The sequence below is a fragment of the Carex rostrata genome, chromosome 32 (genome assembly GCF_964058835.1).
Source record: "Carex rostrata chromosome 32, lpCarRost1.2, whole genome shotgun sequence".
Classification (NCBI taxonomy): Eukaryota; Viridiplantae; Streptophyta; class Magnoliopsida; order Poales; family Cyperaceae; genus Carex; species Carex rostrata.
Genome location: NC_135949.1, coordinates 806280 through 832110, shown reverse-complemented (window position 1 = coordinate 832110; position 25831 = coordinate 806280). Strand labels below are relative to the sequence as shown.

Genomic DNA, 25831 nt, shown 5'->3' with positions numbered 1-25831 from the left:
TCCTCTCCTTCCCTGTCCGTGAGCCCCAGCCCCTCCCGCCCCCTTCTTCTCTGCAGCGCCAAAAACAGGGGCCTCCGCCCCCTCCCCTTCCGCCGCTGCCACGGCCAGCAGAGCCGCCGCCGCCCCACTGCTCTTCTCTCTCTCTTTCTCGGTTCGGAAAAGCCACAGCCGCCCCTTCTCTCTCTCGGTTTCTGCCCTCCCCTCCCCTCCCTTGAAACCCTAGAAACTAGGGTTTAGGCTTGGTGCTGCCTCGGTGTTTGATTGGAGCTGTCCCTGTGCGAAATTGGTGCTTGAAGACGCATGAAATTGGTAGTGTTGATCTGCTCCGACGGCCGTGAGACGGGACAATATTCGATGTTTTCTCTTTCGGTTAATTTCTAAAATTCTTGATTTGTGTTTTGATGAATTGATTAATGTCGTAGGATGTGAATTTGTTAAGTTTCGAGTACAGGTTGTTGATTTTCCCGACTCGATCGAATTGCTCGAATAAATTAAGTATAAGGGGTTATATTGCAAAATTATTTTATTAATGGTCGGAATTGTAAAATATAGAACCATGGTGATTTGTATGAATTAAAGGGACTAAAATGTAAGAAATGATTTGTTTGAAATGGTGGCCGGCCATATGTGAAATTATATTGAATTGGTATTGAACACCTTAAATATTCTAAGTGTTGGTATCAGTTTAATTGTGTTATTAGTTTATTAATTATTTGAAGTTACATGGACTGAATTGTTGAAATTGAAATATAACATAGTTCAAAAATGAATTATGAATCTCAAAATTTAGATTAGATTTGGACGGTTTTAATTTAAAATGATTTGGACTGTACATATATGGATTGTCAGAGTGAATATGAATTGGAGTGGATTTATTGGACGTGATTTTAGACTATTAGATTAAAATAAATATAAAGGAAACAAATAATATAATAATTGATAAACCATGTTCTTATTTATAAATGATGTATTGTTATTAAATTAAATCCAGATTGAGGGTGATTATAGATGTGACATATTATATGCATGGCTTGATATTATGAAGTCCTATATGGCTCTAAAATGTAAATAAATTAAATGGAGGGTTGTTTTGTGCAAAATACAAGCCTTGGGATATACTTGAATCGAATTGAAATGATTGATTGTTTTGGGCCTTAATAAATTGGACTTGTAATTTCATAAGCCTTGTAATATTGAAATGGATATGACATGATGTGTATATGTAAAATTTGAATTGGACTTGAATTAAAATGATTATAAATGAGCCGAAAGGTATAAAAGAATTGACGAATTGAAAGACGGCTTTTGGAAATTAAGTTTTGAGAATGTAACCGAACTAAACCAAGTAATCGTATAATATAGGTGTAGGCTCAGTCGAGCCAGATTTCGCGAGGCAATTCGAGACGCCTGATCTTTAAATTAAGCGGTACGCTCGTCATAATAAGGTGCGGGATTCTTGGACTTGTTTGATACTTTATTTTCAGGAATTAAACTGTTATTCATTTGTCATGTTGAATATCATTGATTGCATTATTGAATTGTGTAGAGCATTTGCATAGCCCAATCAAATTAAACTCGAATTGATGTGACTTGAGTGATTTGCATGCTGGTATGGTTGTAGGTTGTGTCGATCTATTATGATCTGATTTGATTGAAAGTCACCACGATTGATTTGATTTGATTTGATATGTATGTGAATGGATTTACGAAGTTAAGCACTTGGATCCAATGAATTTGCCAAGTCGGGCTGTATGCTGACTTGGATTCCCAGGATCCTAAATGGCCTTAGGTGAACGGCCCTCGATATGCCCAGTACCGGTTGGGACGAGGGAGGGTGATTATGTTATGAGATGTGATTGGAAATCGTGGGTGACATGTGTAACGTCTATGGCTCTGTGGCATTCTCCTACGTGTTAATGCATTTGAACGGTCAATTGAATATTACGACTATTGGAATGATTCCAAAGTGGATTTTCTTTATATGATTCGAACCAGACCTTAATGAACTGTTAAGCCAAGCGATTGCAGATGGGTGTCAGATAAAGGGTCCAGCGGTTGGCCATCTGTAGGTGTCAGTAACCCTACAGATGTGGGTTTGATAAAGGTTCAGCTCGAAAGAACATCTGTAATTGCTACAAGCCCTAATGAACTGAGTTATGAATCGAGTTAAGCCAAAATATATGTTGTGTTTGAAATTCATCTTGGAAATTCCGTAAACTGTGTTGCAGGTTGATTGAACTGTTGTCGTGCATTGGCATTCTGTTATTTATGATTATGAATATATATCTGTTTGAACTGTTATTGTTTGGGTTTCATTTTTTGAATATAGAGTTTGATTGCAAGTCCAATAATCTAAACTGTGGCAAATTTCGCACTGGGAATTTATTCTCACCCCCTCTCCCCGATTATTTTCAGGTTTGTTACTCGGACGCAGCGAATGAGGATATTGGTAATGCATATAAAAGATCCACTGCCTTGCGTGTATATGTGACGATTGATTTATACACGCGGCAGGCTGTCAGACCCCCGGTGGATTTGGGGTGTGACATTAAATTCTTGTTTTAAGAGGAAAGAAAGTTACTACATATTAATTTTTCTCTAAAACCCAACCACGTCGTATACAATTTAAAATTAACACTAGCTAGGAGCAAATCTAATTAAACTTCTAATTAAGGTTTTAAATAGCCATTATCGCCTCATAGCGGAAAGGTTAAAAAAAAAAGGCTATTGCGAATAGCGTAGCTATAGCGAAAGCTATCCTACGTACATAGCGTTTTTAATTAAAAAAATTATATTTTATATTTCTACTAATTATCAACATTATCTAAAGTCTCATAGAGAAATAAGTAATACAAATTAAATTGATTAAGAAATTAGAATATTCATATTGAACCAGCACAAAGTCTGAATTACTATTCAAAATATCCTTAATAATATCATAAACTATCTATCTTTTTCATTCAAAATAACTTAAACATCATGGTATAAACTATATTTTTTCTATTAAATAAAGCACATGCATCATAGAATAAACTATTTATTTTTTTCTATTTAAAAGCAAAATCAATATAGACATTCAAAAAATTAATCTTCAGTTTGAGTCTTTCTATAAAAACCTATGTAATAACATAGCATGCGCGTAACGTGTAGCGCAGATAGCGGAGCACTATTACTGCTATAGCGGTCATAGGTGAAATAACGCACTTTTATCTTATAGCGTAGCGTTCAAAATTCGAAAAAATTATAGCGTCGCTATTACGTTGTTGCGCGCTATTTAAAACACTGTTTCTAATTAAAAACCCAACCACGTTGACGGAGAAGGACAAAGGTTGGCAGCGTCCTCTTCCATTTGATCTTCTGTGGTTAACCTTTGTGGTTCTTCGTGTGGGATTGTAAAGTAGGATCCTTCTGTAGTTTATAACGAATTATTGTGGTTCCTTGTTTATGACATCCTTTTACTCGTAAAAGCATTCAGCCAAATTTCAATGTAATTTTTTTTTTTTTTTTTGGAAAAAGTCTGTAAGCACATTTCAATGTAAAATTGATATTGAATGAAGGTGGAGTTGTCAATTGTAGTCCAATGATTCGGCTCTTAACTCGGCTCATTTTTGAAATATGAAAAGCTCAGCTCGACTCGGCTCACGAGCCGACTCATATTTTTAATACATGTATATCTTCATTTGTTATGAGGTCTACCTTCATGCTCATGTTTAATTAATTTACATGTAGAGACAAATTTTTTCAAATTTGTAATACATGTATATCTTCATTTGTCATGAGGCCTACCTTCAAATTTTTTTCACATTTCAAAATTTTCAGATTTCAAAATTTTTCAGATTTCAAATTTTTTTCAGATTTCAAATTTTTCAGATTTTAAATTTTTCAGATTTCAAATTTTTTTCAGATTTCAAATCTTTTCAGATTTCAAATATTTTCAGATTTCAAATTTTTTCAGATTTCAAATTTTTTTCAGATTTCAAATTTTTTCAAATTTCAAATTTTTTCAGATTTCAAATTTTTCAGATTTCAAATTTTTTTCAGATTTCAAAATTTTCAGATTTCAAAATTTTTCAGATTTCAAAATTTTTTCAGATTTCAAATTTTTTTCAGATTTCAAATTTTTTTCAGATTTCAAATTTTTCAGATTTCAAATATTTTCAGATTTCAAAATTTTCAGATTTCAAATTTTTTCAGATTTCAAATTTTTTCAGATTTCAAATTTTTTCAGATTTCAAATTTTTCAGATTTCAAATTTTTTTCAGATTTCAAATTTTTCAGATTTCAAAATTTTTCAGATTTCAAATTTTTCAAAGATTTTCATATTTCAAATTTTTTTCAGATTTCAAATTTCAAATTTTTTCTTTTTCAAATTTCAAAGTTTTCAACATGTAATATGATCCGGCATTTTGAAATTATTTTAAAAAAATGATATTTTTTTCAAATTTCTTTAGATAATTTTTTAAAAAATAATCAAAGTTTTTCAACATGTAATTTAAAGTCACAAGAATATCTCTATCCCACTTCAATCATTTCTTTAAAATAATTAAATGATCATTTTTTTAACATGTAATATGAGCCGACTCGCGAGCTCGCAAGTCGAGCCAAGTATTTACATGAGTCGAGTCGAGCCGAGCCGAGCTTTTTTTCTTTCAAAAGTGAGCCGAGTCGAGTTAGAACATTTTTTAGTTTCGAGTCCGATTAATTATGAAATATTGAGCCGCTCAACTCATTGATTCGCGAGTCGGCTCGACTCATTAGCAGCCTTAGGTTTGGAAACGTTAAAAAAAATTAGAGTGATTTTGGATAGATAAAGAGGTTAATGATAGCTCTGAAAAAATAAATATTTTGATATATTATAAAGAGTGATTTTGGATGAATAAAGGGAATTATTATTACTTTAAAATAAAAATAACAATAAGAGATAACCTGAATAATTGATTCAATTTCAGTTTACTTAAAATCTCATTATAATGTGATTACTTAAGCGTTAATAGAGCATACAAATTTTAAGAAAAGAAATTAACAAAATAAAAATATAATAATAGATTTCATTTTATATAGAGGTTGGTGGAACAATTTGTAAGCTAGTGGACACACGAAACACCTTAATTTCCTCATTTTTTGCAAGAATGAAAAAAAAGATGCATCAACTTTTGCAAACTTGCTAGAACCAGACAGATAAAATTTTTAACATCTAAACTATTTCAAGTTTAACAAATTGTAAAAATAACACAATATTTTTCTTTGTATTATTCAACAGGTATCATAATGGTCGGGTGAAAGCATTTTCGTACATGTATCTGTTACAAATTGTTCTTATCTGTACTCTATTCTTACATGTTGTGAATTGCCTTACACGTATCATAAACTCGTTATGGTTATCGGATAGGTAGCGGATAAATAATGAGTGATGCTTATAATAATTATTTTTATTATATGGTAAATAAAACATTTAAACACATTCATTTCACACATATATGTTTTAAAAGGTCTAAATTTTATTGGAATTTGTTGAAATTTATTTAATTATTTTAATGATTAATTAAGTGTAACACAACTACATAGGGTAGTCAATTATCCAAGTTCATAAATTTAATAAAATACATTTTCCGAAAAGACCAAAAGTAGTTAGAGAATGAATATTCATTGTTCACTAATATATATAATTTATCTTTTTTATATAATTATCTAATCGGGTAATGAGTACATAATAGAATTTATCCGTACCCTTTGAATAATGAAGAAAAATATTTATCCATACTCATACTCAATAAGTTCACAAAAATCAAATCTTATACGTATCCGTCTTATCGAATACAATATGAATCGGATAACGGATAAAATAGTGCCATTGACACTCTATTTATTTATCTATATTATTATTATCTAATAATTTATTAATTTCTAAAAGTTAAAAATTCTCAATAACCAAAGCACCCTCCATGGAGTGTATCTCCTTTTCTGTGGGCCCCCCACGCCGAGGCTGAACCATAAACGGTGAACCGAACCAACGAGGTGTGGATTACGGACCTCACAAAATTATATTTTATAATGATAAAGAGATTCAGTGTCATGGTCATTAGTGTGAAACGTGTTAATTTTTTTTTTATTTGTATTTAAATCAACACATGTGAATTATTAATATATTTTAAATCGTCTTAATCGTATGTATGAATGCATGCAGGGTAGAGTCAAGTGGAGTCAGGGCAACTGGTTTTTCTAAATTTTAAAATTTTATGAAAATTTACAGTTTAAACTAACTTTGTCTTTTTGTTTTGAGTTTTGATATGTAAAAAAAAAATGAAAAATATGATAGTTTTTTTAATATTTAATTGATGCTCAAATATGATAGCTTTTTTCCCACAAGTGTTATCATTATTTATTGTTACCAACTTTGATCCAAAATCTTGTGGAAATTTTGGGTTGGTTGATAAGACTTTTGCATCAGTTTGCGTCAAAGATGTGATAACCGACCACGTTGTTCACCATTGCTTTCTTTCTTTCTTTGTTTGTTACAAAAGAAAAGAAAAGAAAAATATGTATGTCGCTGTGCATGTTGCTTTGTAATAGCCATGGGCGAATTTATACCATAGTATTTGCGAATTAAATTTAAATTAAACTCGAATAATTCGTTCTTTTAGTAATGCTGAATTGAACGTTGAATTATTCGGTTGACCAAACTTTAACCGAAATAAACCTGAAAAATTCGTGAATTTTTTCCGAATTGTTTCCATAACATTTTTTTAGGTTTTTTTATTTTTCTCTCTTGCAAGGCTGAGATCTCTGGTTCGAATCATTTTCGAATTATACCCGAATTATTTCTGAATCATGAACTTTTGACATCGCCGAACCGAACCCGAATAATTAATTCACTTGTCACTATGATTTATACTGCAGCATTGATAAATCTATTTAATTAAAGGATATATCTATGTGCCTAATTTGGATGTGATGAGAAAGTTTCTAATAAATAAATACGTCCTGAAGATTGAACCTGTATACCCTGTATATAAGATTGTTCCGGTAATAGACTCTTGACTACTATTTTTTATTCTAAAGAGATGGAGATCTAACATTTTATTTTTTAAAAATTAAAAATGGTTTTTATTCGAATTTTAAATATATAACTTTTGGTCTAGAAAATATTAATTTTGTCATTAAATCAAAGATTGTTTCTCATTCTTGATATACCTTTTCAACACATATAGATCCATCTGAGTATACAGTGTAAGTTTTGTTGTTCGAGTAATAATTTTTTTCGTCTATTTGACTAATTTGCAAAAATATATAATTATTGAATTTTACGATTTTTTTTTCTATTTTTGAAAGATATATAGGTTCAAGTCAAATAGAATTGCATTATGGAATACTTGGACTGATGAAATCATGAAGACATTTATCAAGAATACAAATTGTAAAATCAGAAGCTTGGTAAAGTAAGTTTGAGGCTATTTAAACAGGGTTCAAACGTTGGTAACATTTGTAAAATGTTGTAACGTTTTAGGCCTGCCAAAAACGCTGAAGTAACAGATTGATCAAACTCAGAAACAACTTAAAACGTTATAACATTTTACAAACGTTATAACGTTTTACAAACATTGTAACGTTTTAGGAATGTCAGAACGTTAAGTACAGTTGTATCAAATTCAAATTCAAGTTACAAACGTTGTAACGTCTATCAATCGTTATAACGATTTAATTAAATCAACATTGTAACGTTTGACAAAAGATGTAACGTTTTAAATAAATCTGAGTTTCAGAAATTCTTGTTTTTGATCAAGATTTTACAGTGCAAAACGTTACACAAACGTTATACAATCGTTGTAACGTTTTATTGAGCTGTCAGAAAATTGAAATCCTAAATCGCATTTTGAACTAAAACGTTGGTAACGTTTTAAGTCAAACAGCTCGTTTTTGAGATGTCTTTATAAATAGGGCTTTGGGCTTTCTTCCCAAAGTAATCTTAGCTGACCCTAAACTTCTAAAAAGTGATTTTCTGATAGCTTAGCTTACTCCATTGTTGTGAGAGCTTAAAACTTCAAAGTTTCTCAAACAACCTTAAATCCACTTCACTAATCTTGAGTTAAATTAGGTTAGAGTGATCTATTGAGTGTTTCTCTTGAGTAGCTTAAACTTTGAGACCTTGTTCTCATCTCTTTGAGTTGGCTGGTTGACTTCCCGCTTGGATTGTAAGGGCTCAACGGTTCACAAGTTGTAATTCTTTTGTATTGGGTAATAGAAAGGTGCACCCACAAGAGGTTGCAAAGCCTCGGAGACGTAGGCCTTTGTTTTGCCGAACTCCGTTAACATCCCGTGTGTCAAATTTTTCTAAACTCATATATTTACTTTTAATTGCGATTATTTTCAGTTTTTAGAGCAATTAGTGGTGCAATAAGTATAACAAGTTTATCCACAAATTACTATAGGGTACGTTTGGATGAAACAAGGAATAAAGCAAGAATAGAGCTAATCTCAAATTTGAGACTAGTAGCTAATCCATATAAGACAAATAAATAATAATGAATTAGTGCTATTTTTGAATCATCCAAACATCGAATAGCTCATATTATATCCCCATAGCTTACCGCAGAGACGTGATTCTCTTCTCTTTATAGAGACATATTCAACTTTCAAAAATAATATTTGAAAAATGATGAGATATACCGGAACTTTTTAATGAAAAAAAAAATACCCCCTAACATACAAACTTGGATATATCTTTAAAAGTTCCGTAGAAAAATTCAAATAATAATGCAAGAATATTTTTTGATGCTCTTCAAATCTAACAAAATATTAACACAGTAGATCCTTTGGCAAGGATGGTGATATTTTGAGAGCAAGATTTTGATCGGCCATTTTTATTAATATCCTCCAAAAAAATAAAATTTTAAAATTGCTTCTGTGGTTAATTTTTTTTCAAAACTGTCCCGACCGCTGGGCCCACGGGCAGCCCAAAACACTAAGTAGTCCGCCCCCACCACCTGTGGTCCAGGCAGTCCTCTTTTTATTTTTTATTTTCTTAAGAGAGATCTTAATATTTTGACTTAAATAATTTTATGAAGTAAAATTTCCTTGTTTAGAGTGTATGCCAAAAAATAAGATATTTGGTATATTTATGTAGTGATGTCGTAACTCTTTATAACTTTGATTTTGGTTTGTCAGTTGGATATCACAAATCTAAATATAACATTAATTAAGGAATTGATTATTAATAATTTATTTTATTCAAATATACACAAGGAAATATAGTTAGATTGCCTCAATGATGTCAACTTCTTTTTTTTTTTTTAGAGAATAATTGGATTATTTGATTATTGTCAACATATACCATTTGCTCGGAGATAAGCAAACGAACACAATAAATAGTAAATGCATTTTAAAATAATTATATGAATAATTCTTGAATAATCTTAGGCTTTGACTAAACAAAATACCGATCGTTGTACGGCTACCGTCAAACGAAAACTTAAACTGAATTTTTGAGGCACTAGATGAATTTTTTTTGAAATTCTGATTCTTTGAATGCCCAGGGTGATATTTGGATCTATCTCATCTCCCCCTTTCCGAAAAGTGGTCATATGCGCAAATTCGACTTTCCTAGTCAAAGTTATGGTTGTTTAATGTTTTTTCAAAAGCCAAACTTTGGAAATTCATAACTAATTGTAGAAAAATCAAAATAAATTGAAATTGTATCAATTCTGTATATTTTTGAATGCTCTACATGCTGGTTTAATCACTTTTGCAGTTTGATTCCTGTATCAGTCTAGACTTGCTGATTTATCAAAAGAGGTCAAATTTGATGTTTTTAGTGCATTGCACTATACCAGTGGCTTTTGTTTAGTGCTTGGCTGCTAAGTTTGGACTTGGTACCATACCAGATGTTAGTCTAGGGTGCATTGTGCATGGACAGAGATCTAATTTGAGGTTTGTTCATATTTTAGTAGCTCTAAACTACTATTTTAGTACCAGAAATAAAGAGAAGAAGATCAAAAGGCTGTTAGAGCTTGAAATTTTTTGAATTAAGGCCAAATCCTTAATTAGTATTATCTTTAAACTTGTGATAGCCAACTGACAAACCAAATCAAAGTTATAAAGAGTTATGACATCACTGCATAAATATACCAAATGTCTTATTTTTTGGCATACACTCTAAACAATAAAAAAATTTCTTCATAAAATTATTTAAGTCAAAATATTAAGATCTCTCTAAAAAAAAGAAAAATAAAAGACCGCCTGGACCACAGGCGGTCTGGTCCCTAGTGGACTGCCCCTGGCCCAGGCAGTCTGCTAGAGGTGTGGCCTGCCCCTGCAAGGGGCGGTCTGGTAGGGGTGTGGCCCGCCTCTGTAGGGGGCTGCTTGGCGTTTTGGGCTGCCTGTGGGCCCAGCGGTCGGGGCAGTTTTGAAAAAAAAAACCAAACACGAAAATAATTTTAAAATTTCTTTTTTTTTTGGAGGCATTAATAAAAATGGCCGGATTTTGATTATAGAGAGTTTGAGAGAAACTTTTATCTCTTTATATCCAATTTGTCTTTAGATTCCCTTTCTTATATTTCACAATGAATGCACATCACATCTAATTAAGAAAGAAATATACAAATAATATATTGCAATGAGATAAATGAAAATATATTTGTAATATAATAATTGCTCTCAATTAAATATAATACGTTGAAAATTTTAAAGTTTAGTGATAATTAACATCACAATTCTCTCCAACAATTTTCTAAAAAAGAACATATTGTTAAATTCTGGTTATGTATTTTTTTTTTTGCATTGTAAATATTTTCTTTTGAGGCGCATTAATTGTTTTGTTTTGAGGATTATTTTTTATCTCATTGTAACTAAATCATTATTTTCTTCTTGTGTTGCTTTTATTGCACAAGGTATGAGCATAAAAAACTAAATAATAAATTAAGTATAAAAATAAAAGTTTCTCTCAACTCTCAATGATTAATAATCATGTTACCAACCCTATTGGTATACATAATAACAAAGTAGAGATTTTGCTTACTATTTTGTAGATAACTTAGGGACTTGTAGGCAAATTTATCTGACCCATTTATTTATTTTTATATTTTTCTGAAACGGTCCTCACAGCCACAGGTGCCATTGATAATTGGTCAACCAAGTTGACTCCTTGCAAACCTATCAAACACTTTATTATATATTATATATATAAAATAAATATATATGAGGATACCATGGTCCATGGACCCATAAAGAAACAATATAAAAGAGGAAGAGAAATACACAATTGAATCTATTATCTATTACATTTTCTAATGCAACAAAGGACAAAGCATTTGGTAAAAAGTACAGTTTCACAAAAATTAATAATCTTTTGTTCAATAACAAGTTTAGCCACCAAATGGAGAAAAAAACAGCGTATGCACACGTGACAGATTGCTAATGCATTGCAACATTCATGTATTATAACTTCAATATATATATATATATATATATATAGAGTTAGGCTGGGTGCTATGGATAGCATAGTGGCCTCTATGCTACGGCTCAATATTTTACTTTTTAAAATCCAAACGGTCGATCCGAACCGTTCATCTTATTCTCCATATTAATATCTGCTTGGAGACCAAATTTTATAATTTTCTGAATTTTTTTACTATTTATTAAGCCACTTTGAAAATCGCTAATCCAACGGTTTTACTGTTTTGTGCAGCCACCGTTGGATCAACAATTTTGTAAAATACTTAATAAATAGTAAAAAAATTCAGAAAAATGTAAAATTTGGTCTCCAAGCAGATATTAATATGAAGAATAAGATGAACGGTTCGGATCGACCGTTTGGATTTTGAAAACTCGAATATTGAACCGTAGCATAGAGGCCACTATGCTATCCATAGCACCCAGCCTAACTCTATATATATATATTATTTACTCTTTAACAAAACAGTAATGTGTATATATATATTTGAAAAAAAAAATCAGCTTACGTCTATTTTATGAATGGGTCCCACATTCCCAGATTTTTATGCTTTATTCAGAGGGGTCCACATTACAGAATCCGACGGCCAATTTAGGATTGCAGCGTTAAATCAAACGGGTCAGCTCTTATCCGGTCTGTACTGTTCAATAGGTGTCGAAATTCGCACACTCATTTATTTTGCTAGGCAGTTTATAATTTTAATTATGTACACAATCAATGTGAATAAGTTCATATCAGACATCAAACTGAATTTGGTCTGATATCTATTGGATACTCTGCTTTCGGACAAAAATACTAAACAATCAACATATAGCGTAGTTACTGCAGCATGACACAAGTGCTTGCATTTATCCGCAATCAACCGTTTAATAGTGTTAAAATTTGCATGCTCGTTTAAATTCACAGGACAATTTATAATTTAAATTTCACATTCAATTATTAATATGAATTAAACTGAATTTATTGGATATCCACCAAATACTTTTCGCTCCCGAATAAAAGTGGTAAACAATTAATAACACAAGTACATGAATTTACGTTGTGATTGACCCGACACACAAATGTATACACCTTGAAGTACATAGAAAACCTATCTCCAAGCTACCTAGGGGTCTACGAGCTATATAAAATATATTAGCTGCTTGCGGTTCTTGCTTTGTATCCGAGCCATCGCTATCAATTCGATCACTTTATTTATTTTTTTAATTCTTTCCGGTTAACTATATCCAGCCTGGTCTTTATCTGTTCACAACTGTTTCTTACACCCGTTCTATGCATTAATTGTGATTTGTGAACATTTTTGCGTGTTTGACTAGGGGTGTCAAAGAGGTGGCTACGACTAGTTTTTAGCTCAGCTTGTTAATTCTGAACCGAGCTATAATCGAGTGAGCTGGACTTAGGGTATTCAAGCTAAAATTTTAGCTTGAAATTGTGATAAGCCAGTTCAAGTTAGGTCGCGAGCTGACTCGCTGGGTCTAGTTGGATCTTGTTTTAAGAAGAAAAAAAAATTCTACAATTTTTTTGGATCGAGCTAAACCGAGCTGGACCGAGTTGGATGGAGCTAGACAGTATAAAATGTACATAAATTCATACAAATTAATAAATTGATGAATAACCGAGCTAGGTAGCGAGCTGGCGAGCAAGCTAGGTCCTAGTTTGAATTCGTTAATAGCTCGGTTCAGTAACGAACAAACCGTTAGCGAACGAGTCAATCACGAGTCACGATCGAGCCACGAGCTTTTTTTGCGTGTGTTTGACCAGTGAAGTAACGGTAATTGAATAAGCGTTTCAAGATATTTTAGTGTAGGAAAGTATTTATAGCATATATATACAAGATGGAATACAGTTAAAGCGCTTATATAGGCAGAGTAAATTAAATTATATTTTTTTTTAACTTTGACATTTTTATTGTCAGTAATTTATTTACTACTATAATAAACGAGTACATTTTAATTATTTATTCAAATTATTTCATCTACTTTAGTTTACTACTACTAAACACTCAATATTTAAAGTGATTTACTTCGTCGTGGCTTTACTTCAATTGTCAAACACAAATGATTGGTTATAATTATTTTCTTGTTTCCAATATGATACTCAGTAATATTATATAAAGTTAATTTTTAAGTATATAAATTATTAAAATTGAAAATAAACAATAAGATATAGAGTAGTATCTAATCCGGATTGTACATAATACCACAATAATAATTTTAAAAAATTGCATCTAAGACATTTATCATCTTGAAAATGTTAAAAAAAAGTTATTTATTATAATTAGTAATTATTTTTTCAAAGTTGTAGGTGATATTTTTGTCATTCTAATTTCATGTGGTCAATTTTGAAATACTATATTTACTGTCAATAATTAATATGTACTTTATTGGTCAATCATTAACGTCAATTAACTTGTAACACTGCTCCAACTAAAGCACTTCATAGTAGTATAGAACTCTTATAGATATGTTTAAAAAGAGAAAAATAAAAAAGAGTGGAGGTACTTAAAAATAACTCTTCTATGATAAAAAAAAGCAAGTTATATTTAGCCGGAGGTGCTGCCATAGTTTTTTCTATTTTTTTATATTCAAATGACAAATCTAAACCGTTAGATGTTTAATCTATATTATAATCTACTTGGAGACCAAATTTTACATTTTTTGGAATTTTTTTACTATTTATTAAGCTGGTTTGAAAACCGCTGATTTTAGTAAATTTCTGCAGCATTGAAATCAGCGGTTTTCAAACCAGCTTAATAAATAGTAAAAAAATTCCAAAAAATGTAAAATTTGGTCTCCAAGTAGATTATAATATAGATTAAACATCTAACGGTTTAGATTTGTCATTTGAACATTAAAAAATAGAAAAAACAGTGACAGCACCACCGGCAGCAAATTAGCCACAGCCTATGTATATATATATATATATGTTTGCCGTTAATACTTGAATTATTTATTAATATAGTTTGGTCAAAGGATTACATCTTCAATGGCGGCGTACGCTAAAGTTTATGGTCCAGGTGCAGCTAGAAGAGAGAAAACTGTGTCCTTTTCCGTTTCTTCTTTCTCTTTCTATTATCTCTCAGCTCCAAGGCGGTGAGACTAAGCACCTCATCACTCGCTCTTTCCTCTTCTCTTCTCTGTTTCACCATTAAGCTCTCCTCTCTCGCTCTTTCTATTCTCGACTTGCAACCGATAAACTTCCTTGGTAGACAAGCAATCTATTTTCTCAAAGTCACCTCTTTTACTAATTTGGGCATGTGAATCCAATGTCTCAACTCAATTTGTTCTGAATTTCCCAATGTCGCTTATGAATTTTAGACAAGTATAAGATCTACAATGTGGGATCTGTTTCTTCCTCCTATGCGCTAAATTCAAAGTCTCTTTCTTTCCCTTGTTTAGTTCTTCACCAACCAAGCTGTTTGAATAGTGCTACCAAAACAATATCTTGACAAGCTTTCAATTTGAGGAAAGCATGGCGCAGAACAATTGGGAAGCGGATAAAATGTTAGTCATACTCAATTTTACTATTTCTCTATTGTTTATTCAATGCCTTCTGATTTTGTACTGAACAATTATGTCTTTTTAGTTCATTGTATAATTGGTTTTATTGTTTTTTTTTTTTTTGTGGGATTGTAGGTTGGATGTTTATATCTACGACTATTTGTTGAAGAGAAATTTGCAAACAACAGCTAAGGCTTTCATGGCTGAAGGCAAGGTTGCGGCTGATCCAGTAGGTAAATGCATATTTTATTTTCATAATTTTATTATGTTTCTAATTTCTTTTAGTTTTTCTAAAAGTAGGAAGTTTCCCAAATTTGTTGTATTAACAATATATACAAGTAAAGTGGTCCTTAATATTCTTTTTCTTAATTTTGTCTAAAGGTGTTGGGTTTTGTTCTTATTTTTAGGTGACAGTATTATTGATTGCGTGATGAAAAATTCATCACAAAATTGGTTTGAAAAAATGGACCAGTACTATCTCCAACTTTTTTTGCATTTTCTATATTTAACATGACAATGGACACTGCCACTCTGCCATATATTAAAAATTTATCTTAGAGGTAATGATTTTGTACAAGGAGAACGAAAAAAAAAATGCATGGCTAAAGATGTTTCTGCCACTAGAGAATACCAAACTGGGTACCCTTTTTTACATTGTATATACTGTTTTGGCCTTGTTGGTACATCTTTTCTGATATCTTCCTACCTTTCATGGTATTCGGTTCTTTTAGGGAAGTATTTAGCAGCTAAATTAGTAGAGGTAACACATTTAACACAGACAGAATAGGGCATCGTGTGTATTCCATTTTTTTTTATCTAATCTTTAAACTTGTAACTGTTTATGAGACTTTGTTATTTTTTATACATCTCATCTCTTATATTTGTGCAAAATTCCCAGGTTACATTTTCTGGCAATTTACTAATTTTACATGAATATCTAGAATATTACATGGTGCCACTGAGAGAATTAGATTTTAGCAAGATATTTAAATAGTATAGTACATTTTGGAATATGATGCTAATGAAAAATTGCGGTTAATGCAGCAATTGATGCCCCGGGAGGGTTTCTTTTTGAGTGGTGGTCAGTTTTTTGGGACATATTTATTGCTCGTACCAATGACAAGCATTCTGAGGTTGCCGCGGCTTATTTAGAGGTATTTTATACTTCCAAGCTTTCACTACTCTGCTGTATAACTAGCTTATACCGGTCTAGTGACCTTTTTATGAGAAAAACCAATCTCAAAGTAAGAAAATTGTCAAAATACTGTCAGAAAATATGACAAGAAGGCTACAACTTCAGACTTTGATAAGGTATAAGAGGCAATATGATCAAGGAAGGTATGCTATTCCAAAATAAATATCGACTGAATATAATAGTAGAGTGGGTATTGTTTGGTGCTGTTTAAATAGTTTTGAAAGTACCTAGTTACTTACTCTACTGTTTGGTTTTATCCGTAGTGATCTCAGAACATGTAGGGTTGAAAATGTGAGAAATTCTTGCTCCTTTAGTTTTATTTACAGGGAGGATATAAAGGAGTAGAACTTGAGTCATTAGTTAGTACCAGTAAATAAAATAAAACTAAAGGCCCTCTAACTAATTTTTGTTCCACTATTACTTTACAGGCACAACAAATGAAGGCAAGAGAGCACCAGCAACAGCTACAGATGCAGCAGCTGCAGCTGATACAGCAGAGAGCCCAGTTGCAGAGAAGCAATTCGGGCCACCATTCCCTTAATGGGCCTATAAGTGGCATAAATTCTGACAGCATCTTGGGCCCCTCAACAGCCAGTGTTTTAGCTGCCAAAATGTACGAGGAAAGGATGAAGCACCCCAACCCGATGGATTCTGACGGGTCACTTGATAGTCGCATGGCTCTTTTTAAATCGGCTGCTAGTAGCCAGGCTGGGTAAGAGAAACAGGGATTTAATGGGTTGTTAATTGACCCATAATAATAATTTTCATCATCATGTCTTGTTAATATGATTTGGAAATGATTAAAATGGTTATTGCAAATAAAACCTGACATTAAATGTTAATAAATTTGTTTAGTAAATGGTAAGCTGTTCCATAAAATATTAAAAGATTTGACCCCGAAACTCCAGTGGTTTCTCCATCTTTTCTTATACAACATTAGGAATAAAGTGGATTGGTAGTATACGTGAACTAGTCTTTGGATTGACAAGAATAATTGTGAGGGTGACTTGGTAATTTCTTGACTTTACCTTAGTTTTAGTTTGTGTTGTTTGCAGATAGACCAAAAATAGAGGGTGTTTTTGTTTATGGCAAAAGGTCTTGATTGAAATTTGTCTTTTTTTTGTTTTTGATTTTGTTAGCCGAATTCCTTTTTTTTTTTTTTCCATTTTTCTTTTAGTGAGGTGGCATATTAGTCTTTTACGTGGGGAATATTGAGCCACAAGAGGAGCCTATAGTGTGAACTAGGTGGTTTAAACATGTTATCAGAAAAATAAATAAATAAATAGGTGGTTTAAACATGGGTTTTGGAAGTTTTAACAAATCTGAGGTGCGATTACATGTAGCTAGCAAAATATGAACATACCAAGCACCCAACTAGGGAACAGTAACTGTAATTTCCTTCAAAAGGTTTCCAAACTCCCGTTTATAATCCGAATAATGAAGGAAATAGTAGTTCAAGGGAAGATAAAAAATATGGTTATTTTGATGAAACTAATCTAGCTATGCATATGTTGGCATTATCTTGTTTGGTAGGGGTAAATGTGTTTTTTTCTGGGGGTAATAATATTGTTACCATTCCCAAGATAAGATTTAAAAAAATGAGTTAACATGTCTTACAAAAAGGCAATCCAGTGGAATTTTAATTGGCAGAAATGATCAATTGAGTTCCTCCTAAAGCTGGGAAATTTTGTTTGTAGTTCCTTTTTTTTGGATAATTCTATGTTTATAACTATTAAAATTTTGTGCAACAGGCAGCTGGTCCAAGGCAACCCAAATAACATGTCAACTACCTTACAACAACTCCAACAAAGGAATCAACAAAACATGGTACCTTCTTTCTTTCTTTCTTTTGTGTTTTTCTTGTTTTGCTCATATACTGTTTTTTCTTGTTTGATAATTGCATGACATGGAAATGACTTGACCAGGATATGAAGAATGAAGCCAACAACTTGGGTGTGGCACAAAGGTCATTGCCTATGGACCCCACATCCATTTATGGTCAGAGCATTATTCAGTCAAAAACTGGATTAGCCGGTGCTGGTATGTAAAAATCTGATATCTCAGTATTTCTCCTTGCTGCATTAATGTGGTTTCTGTTTTTCTTGAGTTTGGCTTTCATGGTAGATGAAATAATTTTTGTGCTTTTTAGAATTGATTCTGCATTTTTCTCATTTCATTTATAACATTTCCTGGTGTTGTTCCCATAACCAAAGGGTCACACTGAGCTGTTTCTTTCCATTATTCATCTTTCAATTAATTTTAACATTGTTTTGATCTCAACAGGGCTCAACCAAGGTGTCAGTGGGCTTCCATTGAAGGGATGGCCGCTTACTGTGAGTGTCGTATTATATTCTCTTAATAAATGAAAGGGATGGCTGAACAATATACCAGTGTATTTTTTGTTGTCAAATTTGTATAAAACAACTACTGGCATGAACCACTCTGTTTTGGAATACCCCAGGGTATCATCTTACACCTCCATTCAGTTCATTTTGATTGATTCAATATTTTCCCTATTTAATGTTATTCATTTACTAACTGGGCTTTCACATACCAATTGAGACTCAATCTTTACATAATACCAAAATAGCAGCTAAATTTTACCTAAATTGTTACCCAAGTAGTACACTGATAAATATCTTCATTTTCAAAGCTTAAATAGTCCCAGTTCAACATGAGTGCCGTATTGTTTTGATGGTCAGTGGCAAAGGATGAGTGCCGTATTTGTTTGTACTATGAATCAATATCTTCGTTTTCAAAGCTTAAATAGTCGATATGATCTGTTCAACATGATCTTCATATTAAAATGTACTTGTAGACGAAATTTTACATTTTTTTAGAATTTATTTTACTATTTCTTAAGATAGGTAGAAAATCACCACTTTTGAATGGCGTAGAATTTTTTAGATCAAGTGATTTTATACCTAACTAAAAAAATAGTAAAAAATATGTAAAATTTGATCTACATGTACATTTTCATATGGAGATCATGTTGAACGGTTTAGATCGACTGTTTGGACTTTGAAAACTGAGATATTGATCCATAGTAGGGACCAATCTGCGTTATGCATAGTACCATAGCCTCACTCCACTGATCAATCATTTTATATCATTCAACAGGGAATAGACAACCTTCGCCCAAATCTAAACCCGCAGATGCAAAAGCCTTTTCTATCAACTCACTCTCAGTTCCAGCTGATGTCGCCACAGCAACAGCAGCAGCTAATAGCTCAGGCTCAGGCAGCTCAGGGAGGAGGCATGAGCAACTCCTCCAGTTTTGGAGACATGGATCCGAGGAGGTTTGCCGGGTTAGCCCGAGGCGGGTTGAATGGGAAGGATGGTCAACCCGCTGGATCTGAGGCGCGTATTGGTTCGCCCAACACAGTGCGCCAGGACCAGAATGAGTATCTCATGAAGGTCAGTCTTTTCCTTTTGTAATTTGTTTTTATTAATTTTAAGAGGGTTCAAATGCCTCCATTTTTTAATTTTAAAAAAATTTAGCCAACATAAAACCGTTAGATGTGATCTATGTTATTTTTTCAATATGCACTTACAAAACTATCACTTTTTGGTTTTGTTTTAATGTGAATCAATAAGTTGAAAAATCAACGTCTAGATATTATCCACATCAGTGTCTTTTTTGCAAGCCATTGATAACAATAAAAACAAAGTTGAAATGTCATAATCTTTTACATGTGCATAGAGAAAATGATGTAGGTCATATCTAATGGTTCTATTTTGATATTTAAATTTTAAATTTTGAGTTATTCAAGTTTTAAAAATGGAGGCATGATGGAGGCACAAAAAATGGAGGCATTTGAAACCTCTAATTTTAATTTGTTTTGCTCTTTTGGTGTTATATTATTTAATTGAAGCTAGAGCCAGTTCATGCTTAGAGGTGCCTTGGTCGAACTACCAGAAAGGGTTTTTGGTTTTCTTTTTTCAAAGATATCCAAGCATGATGTGGCCAAGAAAATGAAAGAATAATGAACAAAAATGAAATCAGACCGCTTTACTTTTATGCAACTTGAGAGTTGGTCCCTTGAATTTTTTTAATCATCCGTCATGATTGAGGCTGTCTAGATATCATTTTTGTTCAGGCTTGCTTAACATAGTGATAATAGTTTTTCTATACGTGTATAAAATAGTGATTTTGTGCATCTCCTGCAAGAAAATAGGAAAAAACATCTTGAAAGACTGAACAACGGAAAGCTCTCAGAAAACTTGTGAAGTAACAGTATCCTTTGCTAAGCATATAACCTGTTGTCTTCCTTGGTGTTTTTTAATCTAAATACAGTTGAAGGTTGCACAGATGCAACAACAGTCTTCATCCCAACAAAACCAGGAGCAGCTCCAGCAGCAACAACAACAGCAGCAGCAGCAGCAACAACAGCAACAACAGCAGCAATTGCAGCAGGTATTCTTTTGCATCCCTAATTTCCATGCACAACTCTGGTTGCATACTTGCATTGACTAAGTAGAGCCCTCAACAAAGCTCCAGTTCAGAAACCGAACCAAAAAAATCAAAGGAAAAGATATTGTAGTTAACTATGGATATGCTTACTGCTGAGGCTTGACTAGCTCGTTATTCATAAAACATGTTAATATTAATAAATGAGTGAGGCTATGGTACTACGCATAGCGTGGATTGGTCCGTACTATGGATCAATATCTTCGTTTTCAAAGTTGAAGTAGTCGATCTGAACCGTTCAACATGATCTCCATATAAAAATGTACTTGTAGATCAAATGTTACATTTTTAACAATTTTTTTTACAATTGTTTTAGAAAGGTAGAAAATCACTTGATCTAAAAAAAAGTAGTGATTTTCTACCTATCTAAAAAATAGTAAACGCATTCTAAAAAAAATGTAAAATTTAGTCTGCAACTCTATTTTCATATGATGATCACGTTGAACTGTTCAGATCGACTATTTGAATTTCGAAAGTGAAGATATTCATCCATAGTATGGACCAATCCGTGCTATGCATAGTACCATAACCTTACTCTAATATTAATATATTGAAATGTTTGGTAGAGACCAGTTTATTTTGTATTTCATGATTTTTTTTCTTTATTACAATCTGGTAGAATAACAGAAAGAGAAAGCACACATCCTCTGGACCTGCAAATAGTACGGGGACAGGAAACACAGTGGGTCCCCCAACCAACTCACCACCGTCAACCCCATCTACACATACTACTGGAAACTTGCACCATGTGAATAGCATGTCGAAGAGTCTTGTGATGTATGGTGGCGCTGACGGCACTGGACTTGCTTCCTCTTCAAACCAGATTGTAAGAAAACAAAACAAATCAACTCCTCTCTCTCTCTCTCTCTCACTCAGTTCTAATATATGCAAATGGCAGGATGATTTGGAGCACTTTGGCGACGTGGGATCGTTGGATGATAATGTAGAGTCTTTTTTATCGAATGATGATGGGGACCCGAGGGACATCTTTGCGGCTCTAAAAACTGATCATAATCCAACTACTAAGGGTACATACTTGACCCTTTGTTTCTTTATACAACACATCTTTTGTGGGGCATTCAACAGTTGCCAGTAAATTTTTTTTTCTTCTTCTTCTTTTCTCTCAGGTTTTACATTTAATGAAGTACGAGCCTTTCCTACAAGCAATAAGCTTGTGTGCTGTCACTTCTCCTCTGATGGGAAGTACTTGGCCAGTGCTGGCCATGAGAAAAAGGTATGACACATTTCTCTTAGCTTTAAGATTCTTGTACCTAGATTATGCATGGTATCTGTCTTCTCTATGAGATATAAGTTTAAGGCTACATGATAGTAATCAACATTGTTATAGACAGCTTCCATACATATTTAAACCTATAATGGTTATTGTACTTTTGTTAGTAGAATAATTGAGCAAATATTAAGCTAATCTGTTGTTAATGGTTATGTAGGCAATAATTTGGAACATGGACACATTGCAAACACAGAGCACACCAGAAGACCATGGTGTTATAATCACAGATGTGCGTTTCAGGCCCAACTCCACTCAGTTAGCCACCTCTTCCTTTGATCGTACCGTCAAGCTCTGGAATGCTGCTGAGGTATTCCTAGTGACATTTTTTTCTCTTAATTTAGAACTTTGGGTACAATGTTGGAGATTTGATACCATACTATTCTCATTGAGCCCGTTCGGCAACATGTGAATAGTGAAAGAATAGAGGAAAGGTGGAATTTGGAATAGACTTCTATTTCATACTATTCCGGCCCTGTTTGGTTGGTGGTGGAAGAGTGAAATAATGGAAGAGTATTGGTAAATGAGCCAATTACATATCTTGGAAAATGCCAATTCCTCTATTCCGCCATCCTTGAATAGAGAATTGGCTCATAGAGGGACCAAAGTGTAAAAAGCAGGGCTTTGACCGCAAAAGTTCAAACCCAATTCCACTTTCCCATTTTCACAACTCCACTCAATTCTTTTCTTGTTCGGCAGGAATAGAACCTCTATTTCACTCTATTCCCCTTTTCCACACTTGCCGAATAGGCCAATCTGTAAGAACAGTTCTCAGATCTTATACAATCTCTAAGCACTTCTCCTAGATGATGGAAAAGGCTGATCTCTCTACAAGTTATCCCTACGGTATAAATTTTTAGAAAGTATTATGTTGTATTTGATTTCTAATTTGGGAACTAACTGATTTCCATTTGTAGCCTGGATTCTGTTTGCACACGTACACTGGGCATACATCTCATGTGACATCACTGGACTTCCATCCAAAGAAAACTGATCTCTTGTGCTCATGTGACGGCAATGGTGAGATTCGTTATTGGAGCGTTAGTCAGCTCTCATGTACTCGTGTCTCCAAGGTTAGTAGAACAATAATTTTCTTTTCTACCTAGGATGTCAAACTGTCAAGGAATGATTATTTAATATATCATTTGGTTTTCTTAATAAAATGCCAGGGTGGTACGGCCCAGGTCAGGTTCCAACCTAGCATAGGGCAACTTCTGGCAGCTGCAGCAGAAAATATTGTATCGGTATTTGATGTTGAGTCAGACAGGAATTTGCACACTTTACAGGTAATTTGTATGTTTTATTTTAAATAATCATTTTATTAACCAACCAGTTTGGCTTAAGGTGATACCAGACAAAAAAATTTACATAAATTCATCGTATCTACTTGTTCCCTATTTAATCATGACATTTTCTTTTCATGTGACATTCAAATTTAATCACATTTCATCACACAGTATCCCTAGTAGCCCAGAATTTAGACAATATAAAAATATCATGCAGTTATTTTATTTTTTATTTTTATAATTGCAGGGCCATACTACAGAAGTGCACTCAGTTTGTTGGGATAACAGTGGAGAATTCCTGGCTTCGGTCAGCCAGGACTGTGTGAAGGTTTGGTCAATAAAGAGTGGAGAGTGCGTTCATGAGCTGAGCTCCAACGGAAACAAGTTTCACTCTTGCGTGTTTCATCCCACCTATGCTAACCTCTTGGTCATTGGAGGCTATCAGGTCATCTCTCTCTCTTTGAAAATCTTGGCAGATGCTGCCAAGGTATTTTATTAAATAAAAATTAAGAGTTACATCATAACATCAACCATCAACATCTAGTGCCCCCAGCTCTCATGAAAGATAAAAAAATGCTTACATACACCCCTCTCTCTCTTCGACCTAAGTTCAAACAAGTCATATTTTGCGATTTCAAAGTTCAACAGTCGATTTGAAGCGCTCAACATGTTCTCCATATTAAAATGTGCTTGGAGACCAAATTTTACATTTTTTGAAATTTTTTTACTATTTTTTTAGAAATTTTGAATATCACTGTTTTTCAGAATTTTTTACTATTGAAAATTACGGTTTAACATGTTCTCCATATTAAAATGTTTGGGTTAAGAGTAATAGGCAACAAGTTATTTAACTATCTTGGAGTCAATTTCATCTCAATTCCACCTATTTTCAAATGGGTCACCAAGCTAAAATCTTTCATGAAATTTCTGAAAAAGAGTATTGAAATGTACAAATGACAAGAATGCGAGAAAGTAGATTCATGAAATAGAAGAAGAAAAAGATAAGAAATGGATCAAAAAAAAATTTCAAGCTAGTGAAGAAAGAGTTCAAGACTAAGAACAAACCAACATTAGAAACAAATAATATCCATTAAATAAATATAGCAAAAGGGCCTTTTGTTGAGAATAATTCATCTCAAAAATATTTAATGGAATAATAAATTAATAGAACTTAGTTCTGTTGAACGAACCTTGACCTTAACATTGTCTAGCTTCATTGTTAACAAAACCTTCATGTAGTAAAGCTATCTTGGATGTTTATCAAAGGATAAAATGGAAATCACATGACGTAAAATTATTTAAAATTTTTGCAGACATTTGAACTATGGAACATGGTAAAGAACCAGACAATGACAGTGCATGCGGCTCATGAAGGTTTGATCGCAGCACTAGCGCAGTCACCCAACACAGGCATGGTCGCATCAGCGAGCCATGACAACTCAGTGAAATTATGGAAGTAACAAGTTCTCTTGTCAGGAAAAGGGTAGGGTAACTTAGTTGTTTAATTAGAAAAAAAGATGACAGTCTAGCTTTTATGGAGTCAGGAACTTGCTAATAAAAAGAGAACCTATTTGATTGTTATCTGTAATAGGATACTTTTAGAGTTTATATGATGCCCTAAAGACTGGCATTTTATTTTATTTTATTTTATTTTCTTTTCTTTTTGCTATATTGAATCTGTCTCATATATAGTTATATATTTTAGTTATTATTATGAGTTGTAACATATTCACTGCTTTATATATGAAACGTGATTTTCTCTGAGAAATTAAAGAAGAAAGGAAGCGAGTCCTGTAATGAGCATTATGTAATTACAGATTTTCAATTTTATTGGTACAATATGGATTTCCTGTTTAATAATTTTACTGAGAACTGAGAAGAGAAGACCAATTAAAATCGGTATCTTATAGTATTGAGCATTATATAAAAATCAATTCAGATTAGTTGTAGAAAAATATGAATCTCCTTCCTTTGTGTGTGATTGTCAAGAGCTGATTTCAATTTGGGGAATGGCTAGCATAAAATAAAAGGTGTCAGGCATTTAAGCAAATAGAGACACTGCAGACCGGGCCCCAGCTTGTCGGAATTAATCAGCACTCAACAGATAATGCCAACTGGTCAACTGCGACCTCACCTGACCCATTCATTAATCATTACAGAAGGCATTAGCAAAGAAAAAGCCAAGGGAAGGGACTGACAAACGGGCCGCAAGTATTAGAAATGGACAGCAACTAGCAAAATTAACTGGAGACGATGGGCAACAACAATTAATTAAGATTGTTGTTATAATCAGAAGAAGCAACAGACCAATGATCTGGCAGCTGACGTGTTGCCATCTCCTCAGTTCTTTCTAGTTACATGATCAAATAAGTTCATTCTTGCCTATGGGCTTTCAATAAAAATCAAATAAATACAAATTTCATTCTTCTTAATCAAGTCGTTATATATTATAAAGAAATCATTGTATTAATGAAATACTTTTCGAGTTATCTCTTTTCATTACTGTATAACATCTAGTCACCTTTTTTTTGTTATTATTTTTATTTTTTTGTTATCAGAAACCGTTATTACATCATAGAAAATGAAATCATCACACTAGCTCTTTCTATCCTGAGTGATTCCATATTCCCATCTGTTAAGCCTCT

General features: G+C 32.9%; 1 protein-coding gene across 1 annotated transcript; it reads left to right on the top strand.

Annotated features, from left to right (window-relative positions):
* Positions 1 to 14532: 14532 nt before the first annotated feature.
* On the top strand, positions 14533 to 24831 carry LUH (LEUNIG-like protein). The gene is made up of 17 exons (XM_078296929.1): positions 14533 to 14949; positions 15082 to 15179; positions 15991 to 16100; positions 16570 to 16853; positions 17893 to 17968; positions 18067 to 18181; positions 18425 to 18474; positions 19262 to 19558; positions 20439 to 20558; positions 21232 to 21438; positions 21511 to 21640; positions 21740 to 21846; positions 22061 to 22210; positions 22818 to 22973; positions 23070 to 23186; positions 23434 to 23631; positions 24500 to 24831. Exons 1-17 carry the CDS (start codon positions 14918 to 14920, stop codon positions 24644 to 24646), a joined length of 2394 nt encoding a protein of 797 aa, XP_078153055.1. The 5' UTR covers positions 14533 to 14917; the 3' UTR covers positions 24647 to 24831.
* The last annotated feature ends 1000 nt before the right edge of the window (positions 24832 to 25831 follow it).